Genomic DNA, 26,753 nt, shown 5'->3' with positions numbered 1-26,753 from the left:
CATATTTCATGAGTGCTTATAATAAATCTGCTCATGACAACACAGTATTTTTATTAACAGAAAATGACTTTACATATACCACTAAAAACACTTTAAACAAACACTTCAATATTTCAGTTCAAAGGAATGGCAAAGTCTTAGCCTACAGAAGACACTTGTTCTATTGAGACAGGGCCTCCCACAAAGCTGGGCTCAAGGTATGGGACAAGGCAGCTGGCTGCTACGTGTTCTTGTCAATTCCACTCACTGTCCATCACTGCCCAACATGAGTGTCTGCAAAGGCAGCACTTCTCACGTCTGAAAGCCTTCATGGTTTGAAAGGGCTCTGGTGTTACTATTTAGCAGCTCCTTTCCATTGGCTCAGATTATCATAGTAAATGAGATAATCAGATATGAGGGGATTGTTTAAAGCACTATTTTAGATCTGTTACACACAAAGGATTAGCAGCTACTCACTCAGGAATGTCAATTCCCCCAAAGGATACTGACAACAATCTAAACCAAACTCAAGCTGGCACATGTTCCTAAAGGTAACACAACTGTATTTCTTTTAAAATGACTCGTGTATGCTAGCATACATGTATCAATTGAATTTTTTAGGGTTAAACAGATTAAGAACACCTTGTCTTTGGCTATTTCTTTTTTTTGTGGGACTGGGGTTTGGACTCAGGACATTGCACTTGCAGATACTCTACTTCTTGAGCCGCACTTTCGGCCCATTTTACTCTAGTTATTTTGGATATGGGGTCTTTTGAACTATTTGTGCAGGCTGTTCTTGAGGCTCGACTCCTGATGTCAGCCTCCCAAGGAACTGGGTTTACAGGTGTGAGCCACTTGTGCCTGGCAGCTATTTTTAATTTTTAAAAAGTGTCATTAGAAATTTCTGCCAAAAATGTAAAACCTTAGAGTCCTGGGGAAATATCAGAGGCACAAATTAAGAGACATTCTATAAAATAATTCACCTATATTCTTCAAAACTGCCAGTCATTAAAGACAAAAATGAAAAACTGTTCCAGAATAAAGGAGACATTGTGTAACAGGACCTGGTACTGGACTGGATTTTTTTTCTTTGTCATAAAGGATAGCATTGAAGTAACTGATGGAATTCTAAGGAGAGCTGTGGATTAGGTGGCAGCACTGCATCAGCAGGACAAATTCTGCCTTGGACTCCACGCTGTCATTCTGTACTACAGTCTTGGTGTGTCTTTTAGGAAATACTCATTAAAGTACTTAGGGATAATGGCATCACTTTTGGAGCATACTCCCAACTAGTGCACAACTTAAAAAAATGTCTGTGTAAACAGAAGCTATAAATAAACAAAGACAGCTGGGCGCTGGTGGCTCACGCCTATAATCCTAGCTACTCAGGAGGCAGGGATCACAGTTTGAAGCCAGCCTGGGCAAACAGTTCCACAAGACCCTATCTCGAAAAAACCCTTCACAGAGAAGGGCTGGTGGACTGGCTCAAGGTGTAGGCCCTAAGTTCAAGCCCTAGTATCACAAAAATAAAAATAAAGACAGAAGAGATCATGATACAGCAAATAGCAACAAGGAATCTGGGTGAATGTCAGGTATTCTCAAAGTCTGAAATTACTTCAAAAAGCCTTTTTCAATGTTACAAGAAACAACTTCCTCCTGACAGTGGAGTGCAGATGAAAACTGGCAACAGTGTGATTAAACCAGAGGAGGAAGAACTAGTGCAGAAGTGCGTCGTGCCCAAGACGACACCGTCCCATCCCGTCCCTCCCTCTGACTGTCTCAGGCGAGGCTTGCTTCCCCGGCCAACAGACCCTGTGTAGTGTGGCCAGCCTGTCACTGGGCCTCATATTCTTATACTGGAGTCAGTTCAGCCTGACTTTAAAAGCCAGATTAAAAACTAAGCATTTCAGGTTCCATTATTCTCTAAAAAATCTCTTATCATGAAACCTGAATCATATCAAGCTGTGGTAAAACTATTGCCGAATACAGTACCGCTAATTACTTTAAGTATTTCCAAACTTATGTTTTCTTTTCATTAAAACTTATATAAGTGGTAAATAAATATTGACAACTAAAAGATTGAAAGCTTATTATGTCTTGGTGGCTCATATGGAAAGACGTATCTTTGGAAGTAATGGTGTGTACTCTGATGACACAGCAAAAGGGGGTCATGCTGTGTCAAAATTAAGAGGAAAAGCACAGCTACACAAAATAATGTGGTTTAAAAATACATACAAACTATTACTTGAGGGGTTAATGGAATAACTCAAGAAAATGTGATTGCTTTTCATTTAAAAATTGGTTTTGGAGTTAGGGTCTCACTATGTTGAATTCCTGAGCTCAAGCCAACCTCCCGCTTCAGCTTCCCAAGTAGGTGGGCTACACATGTGGGCCACAGAGCCTGGTTAGCAATGTCATTTATCTGGTTCACAAAAGGGAAAAATTTTTAAATTTTTAAATACTAATTTAGATATCTCTAACTTTTTTTGCTATAGATATTTTGCATTTACTAGTAAAAACAATTTTTACTTGTTATTACTATGCTATATCTAAGATTACTAAGTGTATTTCATAGACTCCTCTGGGAAAAGTGATGTGTTTTAATCTAATGTGGCAAATACAAGATGGGGAAACAAAAGAGCAAGTTTCTTTCTTCTAATAAAGTTCGTATCTGAGAGGTTCAAATTGAAATCAATTACCTGTCAGATCCATTCCAACAACACTCAAATTTGTCAAATATGCAGTCATTTTCATACAGTGAACAGAGTTTACTTCTGAGGTATTCATGTACCTGGGGGAAAAAACAGTTTACTTCAACATCTATCTATCCACTCAAATCAGGCAAATCACCTAACAAGTTCATGTATTTAGAAAAATAAAAAGAGCCTATATATATAGACACAAACATACACCGCTTTAACTTACTAAATCTCAAAAATTTTAGTAACAATAAAGGTGTTTTATCCTTTTACAAACTCATAAACCTTTCAGAGAGGCACATCTTCCTATGATATAGCAGGCAAAGTCTCTCTTGGGCACAATACTTGTACCTTGATATGCCTGACTAAACCATTTAGGCCAGAAAACATTTGAAAATGGCTGCTAAGGGACCAACGAAGGAACATTACAGCAGTACTTAATTGTTACTACTTGGCTCTCAGTCCATTAACTGCTGATAAAAACACTACTTACTTTGTTGTTTTGTTTGTTTGGGTGTTGCTGGGTTTGAACTCAGGGAGTTACAATGCCTCTATCCCTTTTGCTTTAGCTTTTATGTTTTAGAGACCATGATCTTCCTACCTAAACCTCCCAAGCCATAGCTCGTTACGTGAAGCAGTATACAGCTTATTTTCTGAGAAAGATTCTTCACTAACTTTTTTGAGCCTGCCTCAAATGACCATCCTTCTACTTCCACCTCCCTTGTGGCTAAGATTACAGGCATGTACTACCATGCCTGACTGTTTACCTCCTTTTAAATACCACCTCTTGGGCATAAACTTAGCTTAGGCCTGTATTTTTAATTAAATGCACAACATGGCACTGCTTTGGTTTAGTAATAAATTCTAACACTAACTCTAGAGATATACGTACCAGATAAAAATCTGACTAGCGTAATTCATATTACTTATACAATGTCGAAAGCTAATGAAAATGTATCTTTTTAATTATAATTCTGTATTTACTCAGCATAGTTTTACAAAAAGGATAATTATAAAGTAAGTAAATCTTGTATTTAAAGAGTAGTCTGAGAAACGATACATTTCAGCATTAGCATGTCAACATTACAAAAAGCAAGCTCAAGTATATGTTGTGACCAAGAGGGAAAAAAGTATCTATTAACTATCCCGTTTTTACTGAACCACCTTAAAAAGTAGTAATAGGCCAGGTGCTGGTGGCTCACGTCTTTAATCCTAGTTACTTGGGAGGCTGAGACAGGGAGGATCACGGTTTGAGGTCAGCCTGGGCAAATAGCAAAACAGACTGGAGATGTGGATCAAGTTGTAGAACGCCTGCTTTGCAAGTGCAAAACCCGGAGTTAAAACCCCAGTACCGAGAGAAAAGGAAAAAAAAAAAGCAATGGTAATGAACATAGGATCTCTCTCTCTCTTTTTTTGTTGAGACAAGGTCTCATTATGTAACTCAGGCTGACCTCAAACTCAAGATTATCCTTCCTCAGCCTCCTAGGTGCTAGGATTACAGGTGTGCACCACCAAGCCTGGTTACTTTAAATTGCATTGATTTAAGCTAAATCTATGTAACATTAGTGAAAATTTATAATACAGAGAAGTTGTAACACGTGGGCTTAGATTAGAAACAAATTTGATCAATGCAAAAACAAAACAAAACTGAAAAAATATACAATTACACACAACTCAGCAAGATGATTGTACAAACTCAACAAAAATAACTGACTACAGGAAAAATGCAGTCAAGCATGAATCCAAGCCAGCATAGGAAAAGCAAACAAAGCTGTAAATACTGAAGCCAAGGGCAACAAATCACTTCAACTCCAGCACTGTGCAAGGCAAAGCATGTAAGGGTTCACACATTTAAAATGAAGGCACAGGAACACACTGGGGATGGGCAACAGTGTTGGTATTAATGTGCAAAATCCTTCTCCAGACACACCTCACAGTAAATAGGAGTATACCTTTGAAAGAAAAAATAAAAATACCTGGTATGTTTCCACGGGCCTGTTTTCCATATTTAAGTCCCAAATTTTAACTGACAAATAATCTCTAGTCATCATGTAGCGACCACTATGGCTGAATTTTACATCAGAAATGGAGGAGATGATTTCAGAAAAAAACGACCTGTTACTGGGATCTTCAGGTTCTTCAAACACTAAACAGAAGAGGAGGGGAAAAAAAAAAAAAAAGAGAGGACAAGGTACATAATATTGACAAATTGTTTTCTGCAACAATCATTTGCAAACTTGCCAAGAGCGAAGATCACAGGTAATAAAGAACTGGCTTTAAGAAAATGTCTGAGTACTGAAGAGGAAGCTCAAGCGTGTGCAATATACTTTCAGAGTCATAGGGCTACCTGCAGAGAACAAGACTCCCTGGATTTTTTACTTCAATACAGCAGGTTGGTGTAGTCTGCAATCTACCTGATTCCCTAAACGAGAAACCTATCACCCTCACCCACCCAAATTCATACCAGGATTTCTTTCTAGTGGCTAGGTAAACTCATTTTGATAACAGGCATATATACCTGAATCTCAGAAGTACTCAGTAGCATGAAAATAAGAATAGCACAACCCCTGAATTTTTTTTTTGGCAGTACTGGGGCTTGAACTCAGAGCCTACCCCTTGAGCCACTCCACCAACCCTTCTTTGTGATAGATTTTTTTCGAGACAGGGTCTCACAAATTATTTGCCAAGGCTGGCTTTGAACTACTTTGGCTTTTAGCCACCGGTGCCTGGCTCCCCTTAATGTTTTAAAGTCAGTGTTTTCCAATTTTTTTAAAAACAAGAAACATCTTGGAATACAATACATCTTCCTAGGAAATTTAAAAATGGAAAGAGGAAGAAAAGAGGAGGGAGTAGAGAAAGGAAGGAACTGCTCTACTTGAATACAAGGCTAGAGAGCTCAACCACAAGGTCCCAAATAGCGTTCCACTAAAAAATACAACCGCTGGAATAACTTGTAATGCCTCACATGGAGTTGGGTTGCAGGGCCAAGGGTGCAGGAAGTCCTGTGCATACATCTCAAGATAGTTTCACATAAGTAGAGTATGTTACCATTTTAAAGAAAAATGAAATGAACTTACGTTTAGAATGCCTATCGCAGAGGGCAGATGCCCTCATGTCACATAACCGAATAGTTCCTTTACTGCTGCTGTATACAAATGTGTTACAGCTGTTTGGATGGAATTCTGCTGCTGTAATCACCTCTGTGAGCTCCTCCATATTGGCAGGTTTGATGTCCACAATATCTGGATAGCATTTTATTAAGGAATTTCCACTTGGAAAAAATGGTAAATAAAATTCTACACTTCTCAAACTTAAAACCCATTCACAGACCTAAGAACAATTATTATTATTATCATTATTATTTGGTGGTACTGGGGATTTTTTTTTTTTTGGTACTCAGGGCTTCATGCTTGCTAGGCAGGTGCTCTACCATTTGAGCCACCGCAACAGCCCTTCTTATGTTGAGTATTTTCAAGTTAGGGTCTCTCAAACTATTGCCTGGGCTGGCTTCAAACCGTGATGGTCCTATCGCTGCCTCCTGAGTAGCTGGGATTACAGGCGTGAACCCCTGGTTCCTGGCTAAATATTAAAAATTTGAATGCAAACACACAAGCAAAAGGATGTACAGAAGACATCATCGGCAAAACCTAGAACATAGAGGCTTCCTAATCATGCAAATTCCAGAAGCCAGCAGGACATAGTGGCAAGCACCTCCAATCTCAGCACTTAGGAAGACTACGGTAGGATTATCCCAAGTTCAAAGCCAGGTTGGTCCATACAGCAAGACCCGGTCTCAAAAACAAACAAAAAAGCAATCCTAAAGTCATAAATACCTAACTCCAAATTAAACACATACCTCAAGAGGGGAAAAGGGGAAAACTATTTGTACTCTAAATCGAACAAAATTTACTTAACGCAAAAAAGATACTTAAAAAAAATATGGAAGTCCAGTGTAAAATTGAAAAATAAATACAAATGGCTAAAGAACATAAAAGATGCCAAGTTTACTCATAATGAAAGAAATGCAAATCAAAACAAGACTTTTTCACCAACAGGCTCTCTTACATATTGTTTGCAAGATGTAAGTTATAACAAGCTTTGGTAATTTTAGAATGATTGCTATTTGGAAAGCATGAAAATTAATAGTAATAACTGCTACATTTATCAAGAGTTTAAAAACATTTAAGAACTCTGATTTTTTGGTGTGTATATTGTATGAACGTCACAGGTACAAGTATCTACATATAGTGTACTTATACAGAAAATTTTTAGGGAGAATATAAACAAAAAGGAAGTTAGATGTGTGGAGGCTGGGGGCATGGCTCAAGCAGTAGAGTGCTTGCCTAGCATGTACAAGTCTCTGGTTCAAAATGCAGAAACAAACACACACACACACCCCAAAACCCAAAAAACACAACGACAAAAAAACCAGACTGGGATGGTGGAGAATTTCTACTGACATACTACTGCTTTTCATAACTTATAGGAATTTTTCTTCTAACCTTAATGGGACCATCTTTATAATGAAAATCTTAAGTATAACACTCCACAAATCTGATTAACAAAATCAGCTCATTATAAAAAACTAAATTATTATTTTCATAGATATAACTGAAAAATCTCTTAAAATTCCATGAATCCAACGTGGGCACAATATAGTTTCTTTACCAAACACTACACCAAATCAAATCAAATCTCATGGATACTAAAACTCCTATCTGTAATTTCCAGATGCCAAAGATTAATCCGCAAATCATCTGCAGATAAGTAAGTTTCATAGTCACTATTAATAGAAATTGAGTTGATGTGGTATGTGTGAGCATTGGCAAATATTCTTCGTGGACTGGCCTCGACCATTAGATCCATGGGCCTAAAGACTGGCACCTGTCAATAAGACACACAAAAAATGTAATTTACAAAAGACTCATTGTTACAAACAGCAGTTATGGTTTACAACACTGTCATTCTGTTTTTTGAGAGAATGTAAAATGCAACTGATGTTAAGGTGCTGAAATGAGAAGAAGAAATAACAAATAATTTGGAAATCTTATCTTCTTTTACTGGAAGCAAGAATTTATGCTTCTTAGTTCCTATCTTTTACCTGAAAGATGTACAAAGATAATAAATACGTATCATTTAAATTAATGTGGCTAAAAAAGAAATTAATCCTTTGAGTTTAATGCTTAATATTTTCAAGCTATAAGATTTGGTACATTTCTACTTTTTTGATTTCCAAAGAAAATTAAATTCGAAATAATCTTGCAACAGACACAGTTCCAACTAGGAAAGGCCAGAGAGTGTGCATGGTCCAGCATAAAAGTCTTGTGTTTGAGTTCTGATTCTGCATGTGACTATAGTAAGATCTCTAAGTATTCAGCTTCTATGTTTAAGCAGGAGTTCATTACAGAACTGCTGGTGAGGGATGGGGGATGGGGAGGGCTTAGTTATAATTATTCCTGTTTATCAGAACTAGAATCATTTTTTTCTTAAGTACTTACTCGTAGTGTAGTAACTGTAGTAGGATCCCTATACCTTCCATCTTCCTCTTTCAAGTTATACCCTTCTGGTCTTTTGTCCCTTTCACTGATTTTCCATAATTTTATTGTTTTATCTGGGGAGAAAATGAAGAAAGTCTTTAAAAGAAAAAAAAAAAGTAACACTGATAGAAAAAACCATTAAACACTTTAAATACACTATTTCATATTTCACCTAAAACAATGTTTTAAAAAGTTGCTTACCTGATTAAAAAATTTACATAGAAATCAGTACAGAAATTACAAATTCATACATTAATGATACTCATATAAAAATCCATCAAGGACAGTCAGTTCTCTATATTTGAAAAATAATTAAAGCTACAGGAATGCAATTGTTAATATATGTGTATGAAAACAGATATGACTGTGTAAACAGACAAAGATGTAATCATGTATGCCCAGTATTCAATTAAAAGTTAGAGTAATGAACTAAGTTAGCACTTCTATTTTTTAGAACTAAAATGGCAAGGCGCAGACAGCTCCCTTGGTCCACTTCCCAGCAGATCTTATTAAAGACTCCACAGGTTTCTTTGTAGCACTGGATACCTTCATTTAAGTCTGTCTTCCTAAGTCAGGGATTCCAAGAATTGAAATAGAGCCTGAAAAAAATTGATTGATTAAAAGCACATGCCCCCAACTCCTTCAAGAAGACAAAATTCCCTCATTCAAAGATAAATGAAATAGCATCTTTTTAAAAATAAACTTTTATTTTGGAATCAAATTTAGACTTAGAGAAAAGTTGCAAAGATACCACAGTGTTATCAGTGTATCTTTGGTATAGACCCTCTGCCAACTTCCTCTAATGTCAACATCTTACACAACCACAGGACATTTGTCAAAACGAAATTAATATCGCATGTTATATTACTATTAGTGAGACTACAGACTCAACTCAGATTTCAACTGTTTTCCACTACATCCTTTTCTGTTCTAGGATCCAAATACCACACTATTTAGTCATGTTTCCTTAGCTTCTCTGACTGTTTCTCAGGCTTTCTTCATTTTGTGAGCAGTGATGGTGGAATATTTGTCCTCAACTATGTTTGCCTGATCACTGTTTTCTCCTGATCAGACGGTGGTTATGGAAACACAAAGGAGAAGTCTCTTCTCAGTGCTTTATACAAGGAACGCACAATGTCAAGATGATCTGGAGTCACTCGGTGAAGATAATGTGTGCCAGGCTTCTTTACCGCAGCTACATTTCCCCCTGCCATACTCTAGACTCTTTGGAAGTCAATCACTAAGGAGGGAGGAGTATCTATCCAACATGCTATGTAGAACCATCAGTGAGAACTCAGATATGCTTACTGATTAATCATAAAATGGCATTTGTACATAAAAGCATGACATCCCCAATGATCTTCCACAAACAAAATGGGTACCACAAAAAAATTTAAAACAGCATAGCAAATAAAGCCTTTTTTTGTTTTGTTTTCATGGTACTGGAGTTTGAACTCAGGGCTTTGCACTTGCAAAGCAGGCACTCTACTGCTTGAGCCACACCTCCAGTCCATTTTGTTCAAGTTATTTTGGAGATGGGGGGGAGGGGTTCTCATGATCTATCTGCCCAGGCTGGCCTTCCAATCTCAGTCTCCTAAGTAGTTAGGATTACAGGCGTGAGCCCCTGGCACCTAGTTAAATGCAGCCATTTTATAAAAGCAGCACAGAACCACTCTTGGAGAGATCTCCAGCCTGGCAGTTTCTATCTGCCTTGTTTGGAAGAACATTTGTGTTGTCCCTGTAGATGACCTTTTCAAAGATGAAATGTAAACACCGAAAAATTGCTAATTTAATAGCCTGTAATCTATTTCTTCTAAACTCTATGTAATCTTGTTTATAATTCTCTTGTAACTAAATTACATGATTCCTATGAACTATTTAATCTATCTAAAATTCAGATAGATGCAAGCCTTGCCTAAATTATGTATTTGGAAGAAGTAAACGTGTTCTGAATTCACAATCTAAAGTCAATGAAAATGACAGACGTGCCCCACAACCCCTCAGTTATATAGTGTCCATGTGTGATTGATCCTATTTTGGATCCTATTTTAAGTGTTATTTTTTGCACACATACAGAAGTGCAATTTCCAGTTACTTATTTCATTTAGAACTCAGTAACAATAAAAGATCTACAATGAATCTATAATGTCTTTAAATACTTGGCAACTATTTAAAGTCAATGACTTCCCAAATTTAGGTACTAAATGCATTTGGAAGATATTGTTGAATCTGCCTACAGATAAAAACTACACAGATTAACAGACCTCTGACCAGCCACTGGAATTCCCAGTAGCTTCTCCTCCACCAAGTCTCTGTGATATCTGGTGCTTAAAAAGGCCCATCTGGCAATTATGTATTGCCAGGAGTACGACAGAGCCTCCGGGAAGACACATATGGAATAAACAGAAGTGAAAGATTGTTAAGATTTAATCCATGAATGAGTTGAAATGGATTTTCTTCCAAGCAACACTGGGGAGGAGGGAAGGAGAAGTTCCCGAGGAACAAACTGAAAATTGCCAAACTGGGTGATGGGTATGTGGTACATCATTACACTGTCCTTTCTACTTCAGCCTACATTTTAAAAATTTCTCACTATACAAAATAAAATGAGTTCGTCTGTAAGAAACAACTGCCACAGGCCAGGATTGGTGGCACCCACTTAGAATTCCAGCTACTCAGGAGGGGGATATTAGGAGGGTTGTTGTTTGAAGCTAGCCTGGGCAAAAAGTTAGTGAGACCCCCCTCATATCTCAATGAAGAAGCTAAAAATGGTGGTGTACATCTGTCATCTCAGCTACATGGGAAGCTTAAGTAGGAGAATCATGGCCTAGGCAAAGACAGACATGAGATCCTACTGGAAGTCAGTCAAAGGGAAAAGGGCTGGAGAGACTTTGGCTCAAGTGTTAGAGTACCTGACTAACCGAGTGCAAGAACAAGGCCACGAGCTTAAACTCCAGAATCACCACCCAAAAAAAAAATTTTTTTAAAAATGAACTGCCACCAACCATCATTTTAGGAAAAAATACTCCACACATGCACATATTTCCTCAGGACATTAACTTCTAAAAGTAGAAATTATACAAATGGTGTGATCACACATTGTTTGATGTCAAAGCAAAGTGACTTGGGTAATATTTGAAATAATGTATTTTTACCATATAAATTAAAACTCAACCAAGATTAGAAATCCACATACAGTTCCTGCACCTATGATGACTTAACAGGCTTTAGTTATTTCTGTTTTTCTTTTAATAACAGGAAAAGCCAGCTATTATGGTGTACACCTGCAATCCCAGCACTGGAGAGACTCCAAGTTCAAGGCCAGTCTCAGGTGGGGAAAAAAAAAAAAAAAAAGAGGAGAATGTAGTTATGTGAAAAGAGAGGAAGAGAACAGAGGGTACAGATTCAATGGGCTGGTAGGGAAAGCTTTGATGGTCAAAAAAATGGCTCCCCAAGAAAAGTGGCAATATTTGTGGACTGCATTTCCAAGAATTCAATATTGGGGGCTATAGCGTATATAGTGTACGAAGTGGGGCACTCAGTATCTTCCACCATGGTATCTCAGGAGTTGCTTGAGTTTACTTCTGCAAATGCTAAAGTCTTAAGTACTATTCTGTTAATAGAAAGGAATAAGAAAATATGAGACTCCCCCTACCTTTGTGTCAGACTAAAAAGTTTTAATGTAAAATTTTGGATTATGCCATCTATATCCTGAAGTATCACGTCCTAATGATCCTCTTTAGACTCAAGACCCCAAGGATAAGCCAAATCACAACAATTCATAAGAAATTTTAGAAGTACAAGAAGAAATTACCAAACTCTTAATTTGTCATGAAGGACTTCAAACTGCAGTAGAGTCATCACACAACTCTAACCCTCACTTAGTGACTTTCTCTGAACAAATATAGTAATATAAGAATCTTCGTCCAGTCATGTGGCTTGCTGGGAAACAAGTTTTACACTAATGGAGGTCAAATAATAAGAGTGCTCTCCTAAAAGAGTATCCTGGGATGCAAACCATCTTTTGTACAGTTTAGGTACACTAAGAAAAGAAATTAACACCTGTTTTGCACTCATACTCACTATGTATGTAAAAGGTGTAAACATTTAATACTAAAACACAGACATTTCTATCTCCAGTTTGCTGTTTACTGAGGAAGAAATTTAACTCAGTGTTAGGAACCTGTCCAAGCCTACTAAGCTGAGAAGCGGCAGATACAAGATCACCCTAGATGCAATGGTGTAGCAGCTCCTTCTTTTCACATCACATTAGCTATCTGTAAATCTTTTAAGAGAATCTTAAAACTGCAAATGAGCAATAAAAGAAGGAAAACAGAAGTTTACATTCTTCATAGGTAAGAAACATTTCCTCTCTCCTCAAAGACGACTCCTCCTGGAAAGGGGGAAAGTATCCCCTATGGAACATGCGCAACCGAGGCACAGGAAAGAAAAGATGTGTACTTACCATTGGTAGACAATAAAAACTGAGCAGCATTTTTCTGGGGTAACCACCTAATTTTGTTGATCTTTTCTTCTATTTCTAAACTTTTCAAGTAGTCAAATTCTGGTTCATGGCTCTGGAAGGTGCTGTAAACATTATATTCTCCTCTGCTATGAGACTGGATTTTGTTCTAAAATGGAAACAAAAATATGTGGACCATTGTTGAGTAATATTTCAAACAATCTAACATGTAAATCAATTCCAATAGATTCTGAAAATTCTAGATAGCCCATCAGAGTTAGTTCTATCTTATATGCAACTGTATTCTGCTTTCTATATTTAGAGGCCTTCTAGAATACATAAGAAGGCTAAGATGACAGGGGAAAAACAGCTAACATTCAACAAATACGTTTCACCTGGTAGGAAAACGGTGGGTCAATTATGGATCAATATGATTACAAATGAATTTTACATATTAAGTAGTATAGTCATACTGATTTGAAAAAAACACCCTAACGGTCCCTAAAAGAGTTCATCTAAAGTAAAGATTAAAGAAAAGCTTACTCAGAAACAGCTGATTGAAGTGCATGCTCCTTCTTTTATCTAGTTGAAGAGGTCAATTCCCAATCTCTGTTATTTAGTATGATATTCTTTCTTTTGCTTTGGGATACCTGCCCTTTTGATTTCCATTGCTGGAAAATGCTTTTATGAGAAGAGCTTCATGAATGTAGTGGCCCCATGCCCCCTACAGCCCACCCCAAGACCACTGTTACAGAGAGCTTTGTTACCAAATGAATACATATTACCAAGCAATGCCCCCATGTATCCCTATGAACAACTGCTTAACCTCTTTCAATGAGCCTTATCTTATGAGCCCTATCTATAATAATGATTTATTTCATTTATTGAAAAAAATAAGCTACTTGATAAAGATAGTACCTGTGAACTTCTTCAGTTAACACTAATACCTCAGCAAAAAGGAGAATTACAATGATGTTTACGATTTTCATCTTTTGACATCATTAAAAACTTTTCCACCAAAAAACATTCAAAAATCTCATTAAAAAAGAACCTATGGAAAATTAATAAAAAAATAACTGGATATTAAGTTTTACCTAAATAAAACTGAGCTATGTTATGTAACATTTATGATTACTTAAGAAAAATGACCTATTATTCTCTACCAGAAAAACACTTCCTTAAATTATCTTTAAAGTACATGTTTTGGGTTGTTTTTCTAACAGCCTGATGCTGTAAGTTGTTCATTCACAGACAGGTATTTTGAACCATTTGATAACAGAATCAATTATGAGTGAGCAGGTTTGCCAGTGTTAATAATGAAGAGTGCACTGAAGAACACAATCCACCTTGGGGATATGCAGAGGGTAAAGACCAAATCCACCTGGGATTACCAAACTCATACACCAAGTTAGATAACCTAATTCATAAAATATACATATTCAAGTAGTACTTTAGAAGACTTGCTATAAATCTTCCACCTCAAATTACCCATTCTCATGGTTTATCATTGTACCAAGAAAGCTACAATACATTAAATAACATTGTAATTTTCAGTATGAATTTTGTGTTTTAAACACTGCTGTGTTATTTAATACTTCAACAAGACTAAATGGTACTCTGTATAGTAAGGCTTAGAGAAATGGACACTTACAGAATCCCCACTTTCAAGTAACTTGTGTTCATCAGAGGTAGGAACTGATTAAAGTCCATATAATTCAGGTAACCAGTGTAAAGATCAAGGGAAAGCCACACGCTACATTTAATGAAAACCACAAACCTATCAACAGATTTTCAAAAACCAAACAAGAATATAATTCTGAGCAACACAGGTCTACACATGATCTGTTACTTGATCCAGTAACAAAATTGTGGCAGATTTTGGCAGCTGGAATGGACTGACTGCAAGAAGCACTGTCTCTTGCCATTGGGGAAAATAATTTAGCACACAGGAGAAAATCATCTCTAAAGAATTACAAGATGCCATGCACTGGCCTCTCCTGAAATGCCATTAAAACTACAGAAGAGTTTTTAAAGACACTCTCACAGAACAAGGAGTATCAGCAAAGATGATAGTAGCAGCAATATAAAAGAAGCATGAGTGGTAACCAACAGCAGATTGCAGAGAGCTGAGCCTTTAACAGCCAGCAGTGGAACTTTCCTAAAATTTGGGGAGTGGGTGTTTAACTTATGCTAGCTAACCACTACAGGGCTGTTCTCTGTATGAACCAAGCACAGTGAACAGTCTGAAGAAAAGGAAACAAAATCTTGTCTTTAACACTGCCACTCAAATAATTAGTCAAAACACAACTTTTGCAAAAACACTCTCCCACATCAGACAATGATGAGATATTCTTCAAAGCTCCATAGTTGGGTTTTCTTACAGACTTTTCATATCCTTTTTTCTTAGCTTGCTTTTATGAATATTTTGAGAATCTACTTTCTTCATTGCATACTGTGTGAATTTTATAGTAAAATTAGAAGCTATTTATTCCCAATACTTATAATGGTATCTTAGCATGTTACAGGCATTCCATGAAGACTTTAAGTGAGTATTAGCGGCCAAAACAATGAATGGTGTTGATGTGTGAAGGGGTGGGGAGGACGTTCACCTGGTAAATTAGAAGGAATGGGTTAGGTATACAACTGGCAACACAGGACTTTGGAAACAGTTGTGAGAAACAAGGAATCAGAATGAGATTAAAGACTTACTTTATATTCACTAAAAAACAGTACATGGAAAACCAAATTGCACATTTCCAATACAGATGGCAAACAGAACCCACAAATAGATAAATGAGTCTATGTAATAACCAAGTTTTAAAACAAAGTAATGGAGACAGTGTAGCACTGGCAACAATACACCAATGAAACAGAACACACACATCCAAGAAGTAGGCCTGAATTACAACAAAGGTGGCCTTGCTGTACAATGTGGTGAGGATATTCCATGGGCAGCTTGCCCCTATCTCAGACCACTCACGCAGGCCAATTCCTGGTGAATCCGAGAGAGAAATGTAAACACACAATTAAGCCCTATAACACTATCCAACACAGCTTTTGGTTGCCACTAGTCACCGGCTGAGCACTGGCCACACACTGAGCATCTAAAATGTGGCTGTTGTGATAAAGGAAGGGAGTTTTAACTACTTGTTTTTGAGACAGAGTCTCGCTATGTAGCCCAGGATGGCCCTGAACTCACAATCCTCCTGCCTTGGCCTCCAAATGCTGGGATTGTAAGTGTGCACCACCAGGTCTGTCTGGATATTCATTTTTTAAAAATTTCAATGTAGACAGCCACATGGACCTAGAGGCTTTCAAACTAGACAGTGCAGTTCTAAAAGATAATGAAAGGGTTTTTCTGGATCTTGGGGTAGAAAAGTATTTCTTACATAGGACAGAACAGCAGTAATTTTAAGGAAAATATTAACCTATTTTATTAATATTAATAACCTCTATTTATAAAACTACACCATTCAGAAAATGAAAGGACAAAGCCATAGGATACCTTCAAACAATGTAACTGACAACGGGTTCGTATGCAAAATGTGTAAAGAAAACCTGTAAGTCAGCAAGAAAAATGATTACTAATTACAAAACATTAATGCTTTTAATACCCCTTACAAAAGATGATATCCAAATAATAAACATGTAAAAAGATGTTCAACCTTGATGTTAACTGGGAAAGTACAAATTAAAACTACAGTTAAGATATACTAACACCCCAAAATGTTTTAAATTTATAAATAATGGCAAAGATGTGGAAAAGACAAATTTCACACAGCACTCACTGGAATAGCACTGGACAGGGCACTTTTAACCATGGCATCTAATAAAACTGCTTGCCCTGTCACAGTAACATTACTGCAAACTGCTGTATTCAGAAACAGCCAAGCTGTCTTCTTCCCCAACGCAAAAAACAAACTGTGGTACAGTAATAAACGATAGAGCAATGAAAGCAAGCAAACCACACCTCCTACAGAACAGAAAAGGATGCTGACTGTGTGATTCCAATGAGGGAAAGCCCCCAAGCTACACGCCAAATGGAGTATGAGAAGGCTTGTAAGACAAAGGGAAAATGAAAGGGGGTTTATGGAAAGGTTGGAAATTTTATTTTTTTATGTAGATATTGGCTAAATGATAATCTGCTTAGTGTTTTGTGCATTATTTATGTGTATTTAGTAACAATTTAAAAAATATCCCACATAAATGGTGCTATCATTATGGAAAGCAGTATGCAGTCACTATAAAAAAGAGTGTTATGTAATCATACAGAATCTTCAATAACACGAAAAACAAACCAACCAACCAACCCATAGAACCCTAAACCTGTATCTCATTTTTAGAAAGAGAGGCCTCTGATATACGCCAAAAGTTCTTGTTTTTGTTTGGTGGGACTATAGACACATTCTTTGCTCTTAAATCACCCACAATAACCAAGACAACCTTTTAATTAAGAGGAAAATTGTTAACGATTAACAATATAATGAAAAAGCATTTTGTAAAAGGGGTTGGGAGAGAATGACAGAGACAAGAAAAAGTAAATTCTAAAATTACTGGCCATTGTTAGTTTCATAAAATTACAACTTTTTTTGTTGTGTGAAATTTGAGAGGTCAGTAAAAAATATAGGTAATACAAATTTATGGTCAACAGGTAAAATGAGAAAAATAATTTACCTTAATATGTCAAAAACATCCTTTAGAGGTCTGACTTCTGGTCTTAATGAGAGTATTTAAAGGAATCCAATCTTGCCTAAAAGCTATTTGCAACATTCATGCCGATATGCTCAGCAATCAGTAAAGGTACCTTTCCATGGTATTCTACTTGTAAAAGAAAAGTAAAACCCTAATAGGTAAGTGTTTGATGGCAATCTGGGCAAAAATCTAGGTAACAAAATGCTGAACAAGCAGAGACAGACAAATTTATGAATCAAAACCAGCACTAGAACCAAGGTCTTTAGAATGTTGGTCTAAACTGCATCCAACTACTAATGCTGACTACAGAAGGGGACCATAAGTGTTTTAGTTTTCAGATATTTTCAGATTTAGGTATATACACAACGTAATGTCTTAGTAACACACAAGTGTAAACACAAAATTCATTTTATGTTTCATATATACCTTACTGTACACAGCCCAAAGGTAAATGTACAAAATATTTTAAATAACTGTATACATTTTGACTGCAACCTGTTAAATGGTGTCTGGTGTGAGATTTTCCACTTATGGCATTATGTGGTCCGAAAGTTTCAGATTTTGAAGTATTTCAGATTTCTCATCTTCAGAATATGGATGCTCAAACTGTGTTTAAAAAGACTGAGGATCAAGGACTTTCCTCATCAGATGGAACTAGGAAGTAATGATTTCTCCTGTGTGATTTAGAATAATTGGTCTCATTACCATACAGTAGGATGCTTTGCACTTTATAATCGGTGTCCAGAATTAAGGGTATTTATTCCAATTTACAGAGAATTAGCTTTTACTAACTTGGTTAGCTATATGATCTTAGAAATGTTATTTAAGTCTCAATTTTAACTTACTCATAAATTTATAATAAATTGATACATAGGTAATAGGAATGTTATCTTGTTACTTTATTCATTGAAACTCAGAGACCTTGGCAAATAGCCTGGCACATAAATTGTTATTTCCCAGGTCAGAGTGGGCAAAGCTATGAATCAGGACTCACCTCATTAACTGTTATCTCTTTGATTAAGTGAACCCGTTTGTCAATAAAGACCCCAGATTATTACTGATAAAAGGAGACTACAGCTGGGCACTGATGGCTCACACCTATAATCTTAGCTACTGCATTATCAAAGGTTATACATTTGGGGCTCACGGATCATCCAACTCCCAAGGATCCATAGATAGAACCTAGAGATCTTGTTGAGGAGAGGTGGGTTGGAGGAAGGGGGTTATAATATTTATTGCCACTCATTTCTAGCTAAAGTTCAATGCTCCTGATTAGCAGGTAAAAAAATACCCCACAGTATTAGCAATACCAGTGACTTTGTCACTACAGTAATGAGATTTTTTATATCACAGCCCAGTTGTCATCCACTCAAAACACACATTACTCACACTGGGGTTTGAACTCAGGGCCTCACGCTTGCTTGGGAGGTGCTCTTACCACTTGCACCACTCCACCCATTTTGTAATGGGTCTTTTAAAGATAGTTTCTTGAACTGTTTGCCCAGGGCTGGCTTCAAACGTGTTGCTCCTGATCTGTTGCCTCCCAAGTAACTAAGATGATAGGCATGGGCCACTGGCACCGGGCTCACATTACAAATTTATAAATCAGTACTGTTAATAAGTATACTTCAATACAGCTCTGTGTACCTTTTGTATTTCATGCAATTAAAATATTCTAAGAAATCCACGGAATTTACCAGGCTATCTAAATAATCCACAGAGGGGGCTGGCGGAGTGGCTCAAGTGGTAGCGTACCTTCAATTCCCAGGACCGCAAAAAAGAACTCACAGACCAAAAAAAGTTCAAAACAGGAAAAACAAATTTACAGTTAAGAAAGAGTGTGGGATGCAGAAGAGAGTTTTTCCAAGTGCTAGCAGTACTCACTTAGGACTTTGTCTACTTTTATGTTATGATCTGCCTTGGGGAAGATTGTTTTACTTTGATTTTGTGCAGTGATGGAGCCTTTGTGCATGCTAGGCAAAGTGCTCTACCACTGAGCTACAATCCCAGCCCAGGAAAGAGGTTTGGAAATATTTTACGTAAGCTTCAAGATGTATTTTGGGACTATATAATTATCATGGTACTGGAGTCAAGACAATTTTATTTTAACCTTTTCTATCAGACGAAGTTCCCAAAAGCATTTTTTTAAAAAGGAAAAAAGCAAAAGCAATAAAGTCACACCTTAAGAAGTGCTGCAGGAATCTGCATTTTTAAATACATGCCCCAGATGGTCTCACATCTTATAATCTTAAAAGCATGACCTCACACTAACAAAAAAATGAAAAATTAAAACCCAGTAGCTAGAAAAAGAACCTTTTCTTATACGTGGAAGCTTCAACTTGGAAGAAAGTACACGGGTGCATTCTTCAACTTCTTATGTATTTTCCTCCAATACTGTTGACAAATGGTATAAAGCACTTGTGAATTTGTTCCTGTACGCAGAACAGATGAATCTTTCCCATATGAACTCTTTGAACTCTCTCTTCTTTTTTCTGGTGGTAGTGGGGTTTGAACTCAAGATGCCATGCTTGCTAGCCTCATGAATTTTTTTCTTTTTGGAGGGACGGGGAGGCAGTACTTAGGTTTGAACTCCCATTTGTTAGGCAGTGCTCTACTGCTGGAGCCACACCTTCAGCCCCAAGCCTCAAGGACTCTTTAAGACCCTCTGCTGGGATTCTCTTCAACTCAGCTATGCACCTAGATCCCTCCAACCACTCCTCCCTGACATTTCTTTCTGCATTTGCTATTGTAACAGGCACAAAGTTAGGACCATTTAGCGAATGCTGCCATTTTACCCAAAAAACAGGTTTGCTCCTTGCTTAATAAAACCATCAAACTAACCCACCCTTTGTATAAGTGACATTGAATTTTGTTAAACTGCTATGTTGTTGATTTTGAACTCCAAATGAGAATATCTATTAACAATACTACTCATCTTCTATAATAACCATGCTTCTGAAATTTTTTCTATATTCTGTTTGGGAATTTGAGGGTAACACATTAAGAACAAAAAAAAGCAGGGCTGGGAGCCTGACTCAAGTGGTAGACCTAAGATATACTTATCTCAGTAAGTGAAGAAACTGAAAGTCTGAGCAACCCAGAGTAGACAAGAAACCAACTACCTCAACAATTGCTCATCACTGAATTTGAGCACTCAGAGAAAGAAGGAAAAAAAATAAATAAAAAAAACCAAAGGATACCATCTACTCTAACAGCTACTCTCATCTTCTAAACACGATACAAAGGTTGCCATTAACAAAAAGAATGGGGGGAGGGGGCCCAAACAACGTATACAAGTAAATGTAAAAACAATAAAATGATTTAAAAAGAAAGTGCCACCATTTCCTTTGTTGTCAAAACTATTGTAAGTTGTAAAAATAAATAAGGAAGAGGGTCACCTACTTCAGGACAAACTATAAGAATGTTGATTTATCACAATTTTGGACTCTCCCTGACCACATCATGACAGCAATTACCTCATGGAAATCTTTTCACCTTTGTGCCTCAATTTCCTCATATGACATACTTCTACAACAGTCTGTGTAACAACACTTTATACAAATACGTTACACGAATACTGTTAGATGGCAGCTAAGAATGTTAAGAACTTACCAGTCTGAAATATATTCAAACTGAATGAACAGCCACTAAATGGTTACTCAGTTTGATTCCGTTCTGATTGGGGAAGAGAAGGACAGGCAGAAGAGCACAGATACTTGACAGGATGGCAGAACAGAGACCTGATACTTTTTTATTTTGTTTTCATTGAGGTGCTGCACATCGAACCCAGGACCTTACACATTCTAAGCAAGTGCTCTATTACTAAATAATCCACATCCTCAGCCCACTGGGACTTGCCACCTCTGAAGTATAAAACAAGTCAGACCAAAAGGAAGAGTTAAACATGTCAAGTTTAAGAGTTAAAGATGTGCTAAGTTCTCTGCTGCTAACTTATACATGTATGTGACCTCTAAAGTTTAAGGACAATAAAAACGAGTAGGTGACAGCACTGGCAGTGACTTTAGCCGCCTACCTAGCAAGTGCAAGGCCCTGAGTTCAATCCCCAGTACTGCCCTCACTCCTCACATGAAATAATGCCAACTGGATAAGCATCAACACAATCAGATGTATGTGTAACGGCTAGATTGAAAATTAAGAGACCCGAATCTTAGCCCCAGACCTTTGTTGTCAGGCTAACCTATATAACATACTGACTTTTTCTGGGATTTATCTAAAAATTAGAAAAAGATTATCTCTAAGTTCCCTTCCACTATTTTACAGATACATAGGAATGAATTCCTAAAATGTCACCCAACTGTGTTAGAGGCAAATTGTAAAATATACACATTTAAAAGCAATGACACAGATCTTGAAAGACAACACTGTTTTAGCTCTTGTATAAGACATGGCTTAAAAATATGAAAAATTGGACTGGTGGAGTGGCTCAAGTGGTAGAGCACCTGCCTCACAAGCTTGAGTTCAAGCCCCCATGCCGCCAGAAAAAAAAAAAGTAAAGAAAATTGTGCTCACTTTGGCGCACATAAACTAAAATTGAACAATACAGAGAAGATCAGCACAGCCCTACACAAGGTCACACCCAAATTCATAAAGTGCTTGTAGTGCTTAAAATGTGGGAAATCGGGTAAAATGCATTAAATAAATAAGATCAAGTTTCAGGGGAAAAAAGCCTATCATCACTATCACTGCTATTTAAGATATCATTTTAATATATACTTACCCAAATTCTCAAAATACATGCTACTAATACTTATCTGAGGTTCCAGACAATGTTTCTCCTTTTTTCTTTTCTTTCTTTTTTTTTAAACAGTGATAGGGATTAAACCCAGGGCCTCACACATGCTAGGCAAGCGCTCCAAAACTAATCTATACTCCAGCCCATTATCTTGAATTCTTAAGTAAGGTTAAAAAGAATGGCAAATACATGAAAAGGAACTCTCCCAGCAGCGACCCTTCCCAAAGTCAGCCACTGTGCTCATGTCTGAAGTAGTAAAGCAAAACACTTGCTCTAGTGTGTCCTGAATTTCACCCAGTTTTTTCACACCACTTTAATAAACTACCACCATCTACAGAAGGTGGAAATGACTTCATTCTCAAGCAAAATATTTCTACCTTAGCTTCTAATTGACATGTATTTTAAAATAACAGTGACAGAATGACTTCACTGAAAATTAAAAATCTTTGTGAAATCCTCAGAATGCAAGATTAGTTCTTAAACATCTTTCTTCAAATACTTTTCTTTAAAACAAAGTGTAGAGAACAATTAACTTTTAATAAAAATACATCCAAGGGCAGAGAATCCTATGGGAAGGCCTCCTCTAAACACAAAATAATAAAGTTAACATTCACATTTTGGTTATCTAACACGAAAGGCAGCATAAACAATGAAAAGACAACATGTCAGAAGTTCTGGGTACTGGTTGTTCTATTTATAACCTGACTTTCTCACTTGTAAATAAAGGAAAATTGTATGTGTAAGGTCCCACTTGGATTTTAAGTATCTCAAGAATCTTATGGTTAGTTTTTAGCTGCTTGAAAACAGGAACAAAACCTGATGCGGCCCACCTTCCCACCAGACCATTCTTTGTCAAGCAAAGCTCAAGCCTTGTGTTTCTTTCTTTCTTCCAACCAAAATAACTGAATTAAAATATAAATAAAAGGAGACACATTTAGTGTTTGTGCATCTTCTAATCAGACACTATTAATCATTTCTTTTAAAATTAAATTACCTACCTCACTGGGGTGTTGTGAGGATTAATTCATTAGTGTTTGTAAAGCACTTTGAGATCCTCAGGTCAAAGGCGCTATAGAAGTGCAAAGTAGTAGTATTATTACTAGATTCTTTGCTTATTTAAGGAATTTCACAATCCTTTAAAACCTAACTCTGAGTTATGATTTAGACATTTATTTGTAAAACCCTGCATTTTATCCACATTGCTTTAAACTCTTTGAATGTTATAGACAGGGGCAGATGTTTCAAAACAAACTAATTTTTTTAAGGATAAACCTTGACCTACAAATGGCAGGAGTGAGCAAGGGAAAATCCGGTCTGACAACTTTTGTTTAGCATAAAATATAGATGAGAAATCTTATCAATCAGATTTAGAAGTGTGCCTAAGCTGTAAGAAAAAAAACAAAACTGCATTTTAATCACAGATTCCGTAATGAGAAATTTCTTCAAAATGGAAGGGAAACAATGTCCAATCAACTCACTTTAATTAACAGCTAGCAATGTGCTTAAGATTACATTACATGCATGTCCCTGCAACTGACAGGTAAGCCTCATTTGAATCACAAGTGACAGCACTAGCATGAACTTTAAACTAGCCTCCCACCCTAGTTACATAAGGCAAAGTAGGTACTGACAAGAGGGCAAACCAATTTTGCCTTATAGACTTTTAAGAGAAAACTTGTAATTAAGGTTAAAGGCTTCAAAAACTAGTCAAAATCTTGGATTTTTGAACCACTTCCCACCCCCATCTATATGCAAGTCTTTTTGCAATTAAAATGTTTTTAAATCAAAACAAGACGCACATGTACATTCAAAGCTAAGAGAACAAGAGATAAGCTACACACTGACTATTCTACTTAACAGATTCTTATGAAAAATTCACCATCGTCTGATGAAATTTTCCAGTGCAAGCTCAAACTGGAAATGGGACTTTAAACTTTAAATACTTACCTCCTGCTCTTGCTGAAAGATGACAACTCTACCGCCTTTATCTCCTGTTGCTAGTAATTCTCCAGAATGATTAAATTCTACTGTAGAAATTATATCTGCTGTGTAATTGAAACAAACAGAAATGACGTTAGTTTTTGCTCCCCAACTCACCATAACTTGGTGAGTCAGAAATAAAGTGAATCTAAAGTTCTTTCATGAATACCTCAACCCACCCCCAAAGAATTTCCTCAGAAACTATTTTAACAAACGGGAAAACAAGTAAAATACCAGTAGTTTATTAATATTTCAATAAATAGGGCTGGAGGCATAGCACAAAAGGTAGGGTGCTTGAAGGCTAAGTTCAAACCCCAGTACCAACAAAACAGAAAAAAATTCTACTAACTTCATGAATGCAAAGAAACCAACAATTTCTGCTGGCAGAGCGGCTCAAATGGGTAAAAGTGCTCGCTCTGAGTTCAAACCCTTGTGCTGCCAAAAATAAACAAACAAATAAAAAATAAATAAAATGGATCTTAAACATTCTATGATAACACAACCAAACAGTAATTATACTGCTAATATTCTTACTTATGTATATTTTGGAGGGAGAGCAGAAAGACAAAACTGGGATCTGAACTTCTAGGCACTAGCTCTATCACTTAATCCACATCCCCAGCCCCTTTTCACTTTAGTTAGGATCAAATCCAGGGCCTCATACATGCTGGGCAAGTGGCCTATCATGAGCTACAATCCATGAGCAAACCCAAAAATGGCCTATAAAATTAAAGCAGATATTTTTAGTATTTGGGAATAATTTTTAACTGTAAAAATAACTGTGGGAGTAATACTGTAGAAATATATTGTATATATGTATAAAACAACACAGGGAAACCCACTGAAACTTAAAAAGGACGGGGGAAGAGGACAGGTGGTTAAGAAAGTAATACGGAGTGAATCTGACCAAACCATATTATGAACCTATTGTAAGCATCACAATGAAACCCCTCCGTACAATTAATTTACACTAATAAAAAATGTCAGCTGTAATTCTAACCACCACAAATCCAAATCATGGCTTCAAAAGTTAGTAAAATGAATCTTAGAATTCTGAACCTTCATAAGGCACTGAGTTAAAAGAAAAACACACACACACTGTTACCCCCAAGGAAGAGCAGGCTGAAACACAGCTGTATCATGAATGCTCCCAGTACTTAGTTAGGAACACTCTTTAGATTCCTTAGGTAACCACGTCGTATTTTAAAGACATACCAAACTAATGTCAATGTATACACAGATATGTCAACCATAATGTGCCAAGCACTGTGCCAAATGAGCATTTATATATGTTCATTTAATTTTTTTGTGGGACTGGGGTTTGAACTCAGGGCGTCACGCTTGTTTCAAGCTTGGAAAGCTGTTTGAGCCATGCCTCTCGTTCTTATTTAATCTTTTTAACACCACTGTAATATAGGTATCATTTCCAATTTGTAGAAGAGGAAAAAGAAGTTCTAAGAGATTAATTTGTAGAGGGCAGGGTGAAAAAAACCACACAAGTATCAAGTGCCAGAGGCAGAATGCAAATTTAGCAGGTGTGGACAAACATATGGACAAGGAAGCAGCACAGAGCTCCATCAATCACAGAAGGATGAATTTAGGAATGATGTACAGTATTGTTTATTGCTTTTTTTCACTACCAAAAGCCCTGTGTCAATAAAATATGGAGAGCCAAACATCAACTTTATTCTACTTAGTAGTGACCACACTACAATCACTGCCTATCTGTCCCTTAATAAAACTAAGTACTTAATTCAGCACCTGCTACATTCAAGATACTGGCTCTAAATTTTGCCTGCCCACCCCCTAAAGACACTTATATGAAAGGGGAACTGTAATCACAATGGATAAATACTCAATAAAGGATTTATTAAATGTCTAAGAAAACAAAAGGAGTATAAGAGGCAAAATCAACAATTATAAGACTAATTCTAAGACATAAAGACAGAACATGCTGCCTCTTTTAAAAAATAAAAATAGGGCTGGGCGCCAGTGGCTCGTACCTATAATCTTAGCTACTTAGGCGGCAAAGATCAGGAAGATTGTAGTTCAAGGCCAGTCAAGGCAAACAGTTCTTGAGAACCTATGTCAAAACAGACCCAACAAAAAACAGGACTGGTAGAGTGGCTCAAGTTGTAGAACACCTGGGTAGCAAGCATTAGGCCCTGAGTTCAAACCCCAGTACCACCAATACATAAAAATATGAAATTGAAAGAATTAGGGCTGGGGAGTACAGCTTGTAGTAGGACATATGCTTAGCATGTACAGGCCCTATGTTCAACATCCAACACCAAAAGGTAAATAAAAATAAAGAAAGAAGGAAATCAACTTGTAGGAATGGCTTCAATGTATCTAACCATCTGCATCTGGTCTGTAGATTCCTGTAGGATCCACTGGATGCTTGACAACCAGGTTGTTATTTTTTCGATATGATTAGGCTTTCAAACGAAAAAACAGAAAAGAAAAATCCCCAACAACCCTCCTCAAAGGCAAAAACATTAGACTCCTAAAATACAGTAAACACTGTTGTAGTAATACCACTGAAAATGCAGCTAAGCTGTCTTGTCAACACAAAGTAGCATAGATCCTAAGGTAATCATGAGGTACACAAAAATTCTATGAAAAACCTGTATTTTTTAAAGTTCTGCATT

The 26,753-nt window shown here is 36.9% G+C and overlaps 1 protein-coding gene and 1 non-coding gene across 4 annotated transcripts in view; one reads left to right on the top strand and one right to left on the bottom strand.

The window, feature by feature from the left end:
* The window catches only part of Ppp2r2a (protein phosphatase 2 regulatory subunit Balpha), a 59,814-nt gene that overhangs the window by 1,556 nt on the left and 31,505 nt on the right, over positions 1-26,753 (bottom strand). For 2 of the 3 annotated variants that reach the window (XM_020175751.2, XM_074055192.1), the window contains 7 exons: positions 24,070-24,167; positions 12,681-12,846; positions 8,177-8,289; positions 7,385-7,562; positions 5,756-5,920; positions 4,655-4,824; positions 2,679-2,770 (listed from right to left, as the gene is read on the bottom strand). In XM_020175751.2, the coding sequence (XP_020031340.1) occupies positions 2,679-2,770; positions 4,655-4,824; positions 5,756-5,920; positions 7,385-7,562; positions 8,177-8,289; positions 12,681-12,846; positions 24,070-24,167 (982 nt within the window). The remainder of the gene's footprint in view (positions 1-2,678; positions 2,771-4,654; positions 4,825-5,755; positions 5,921-7,384; positions 7,563-8,176; positions 8,290-12,680; positions 12,847-24,069; positions 24,168-26,753) is intronic. The other variant, XM_020175752.2, reaches the window with a different exon arrangement.
* Positions 21,892-21,994, top strand: LOC141417075 (U6 spliceosomal RNA). The gene has a single exon (XR_012441700.1). It is a non-coding gene; the product is annotated as a U6 spliceosomal RNA (small nuclear RNA).

This window comes from Castor canadensis, chromosome 14, assembly GCF_047511655.1.
Source record: "Castor canadensis chromosome 14, mCasCan1.hap1v2, whole genome shotgun sequence".
Classification (NCBI taxonomy): Eukaryota; Metazoa; Chordata; class Mammalia; order Rodentia; family Castoridae; genus Castor; species Castor canadensis.
This window is presented reverse-complemented; position numbering and strand designations above follow the sequence as displayed.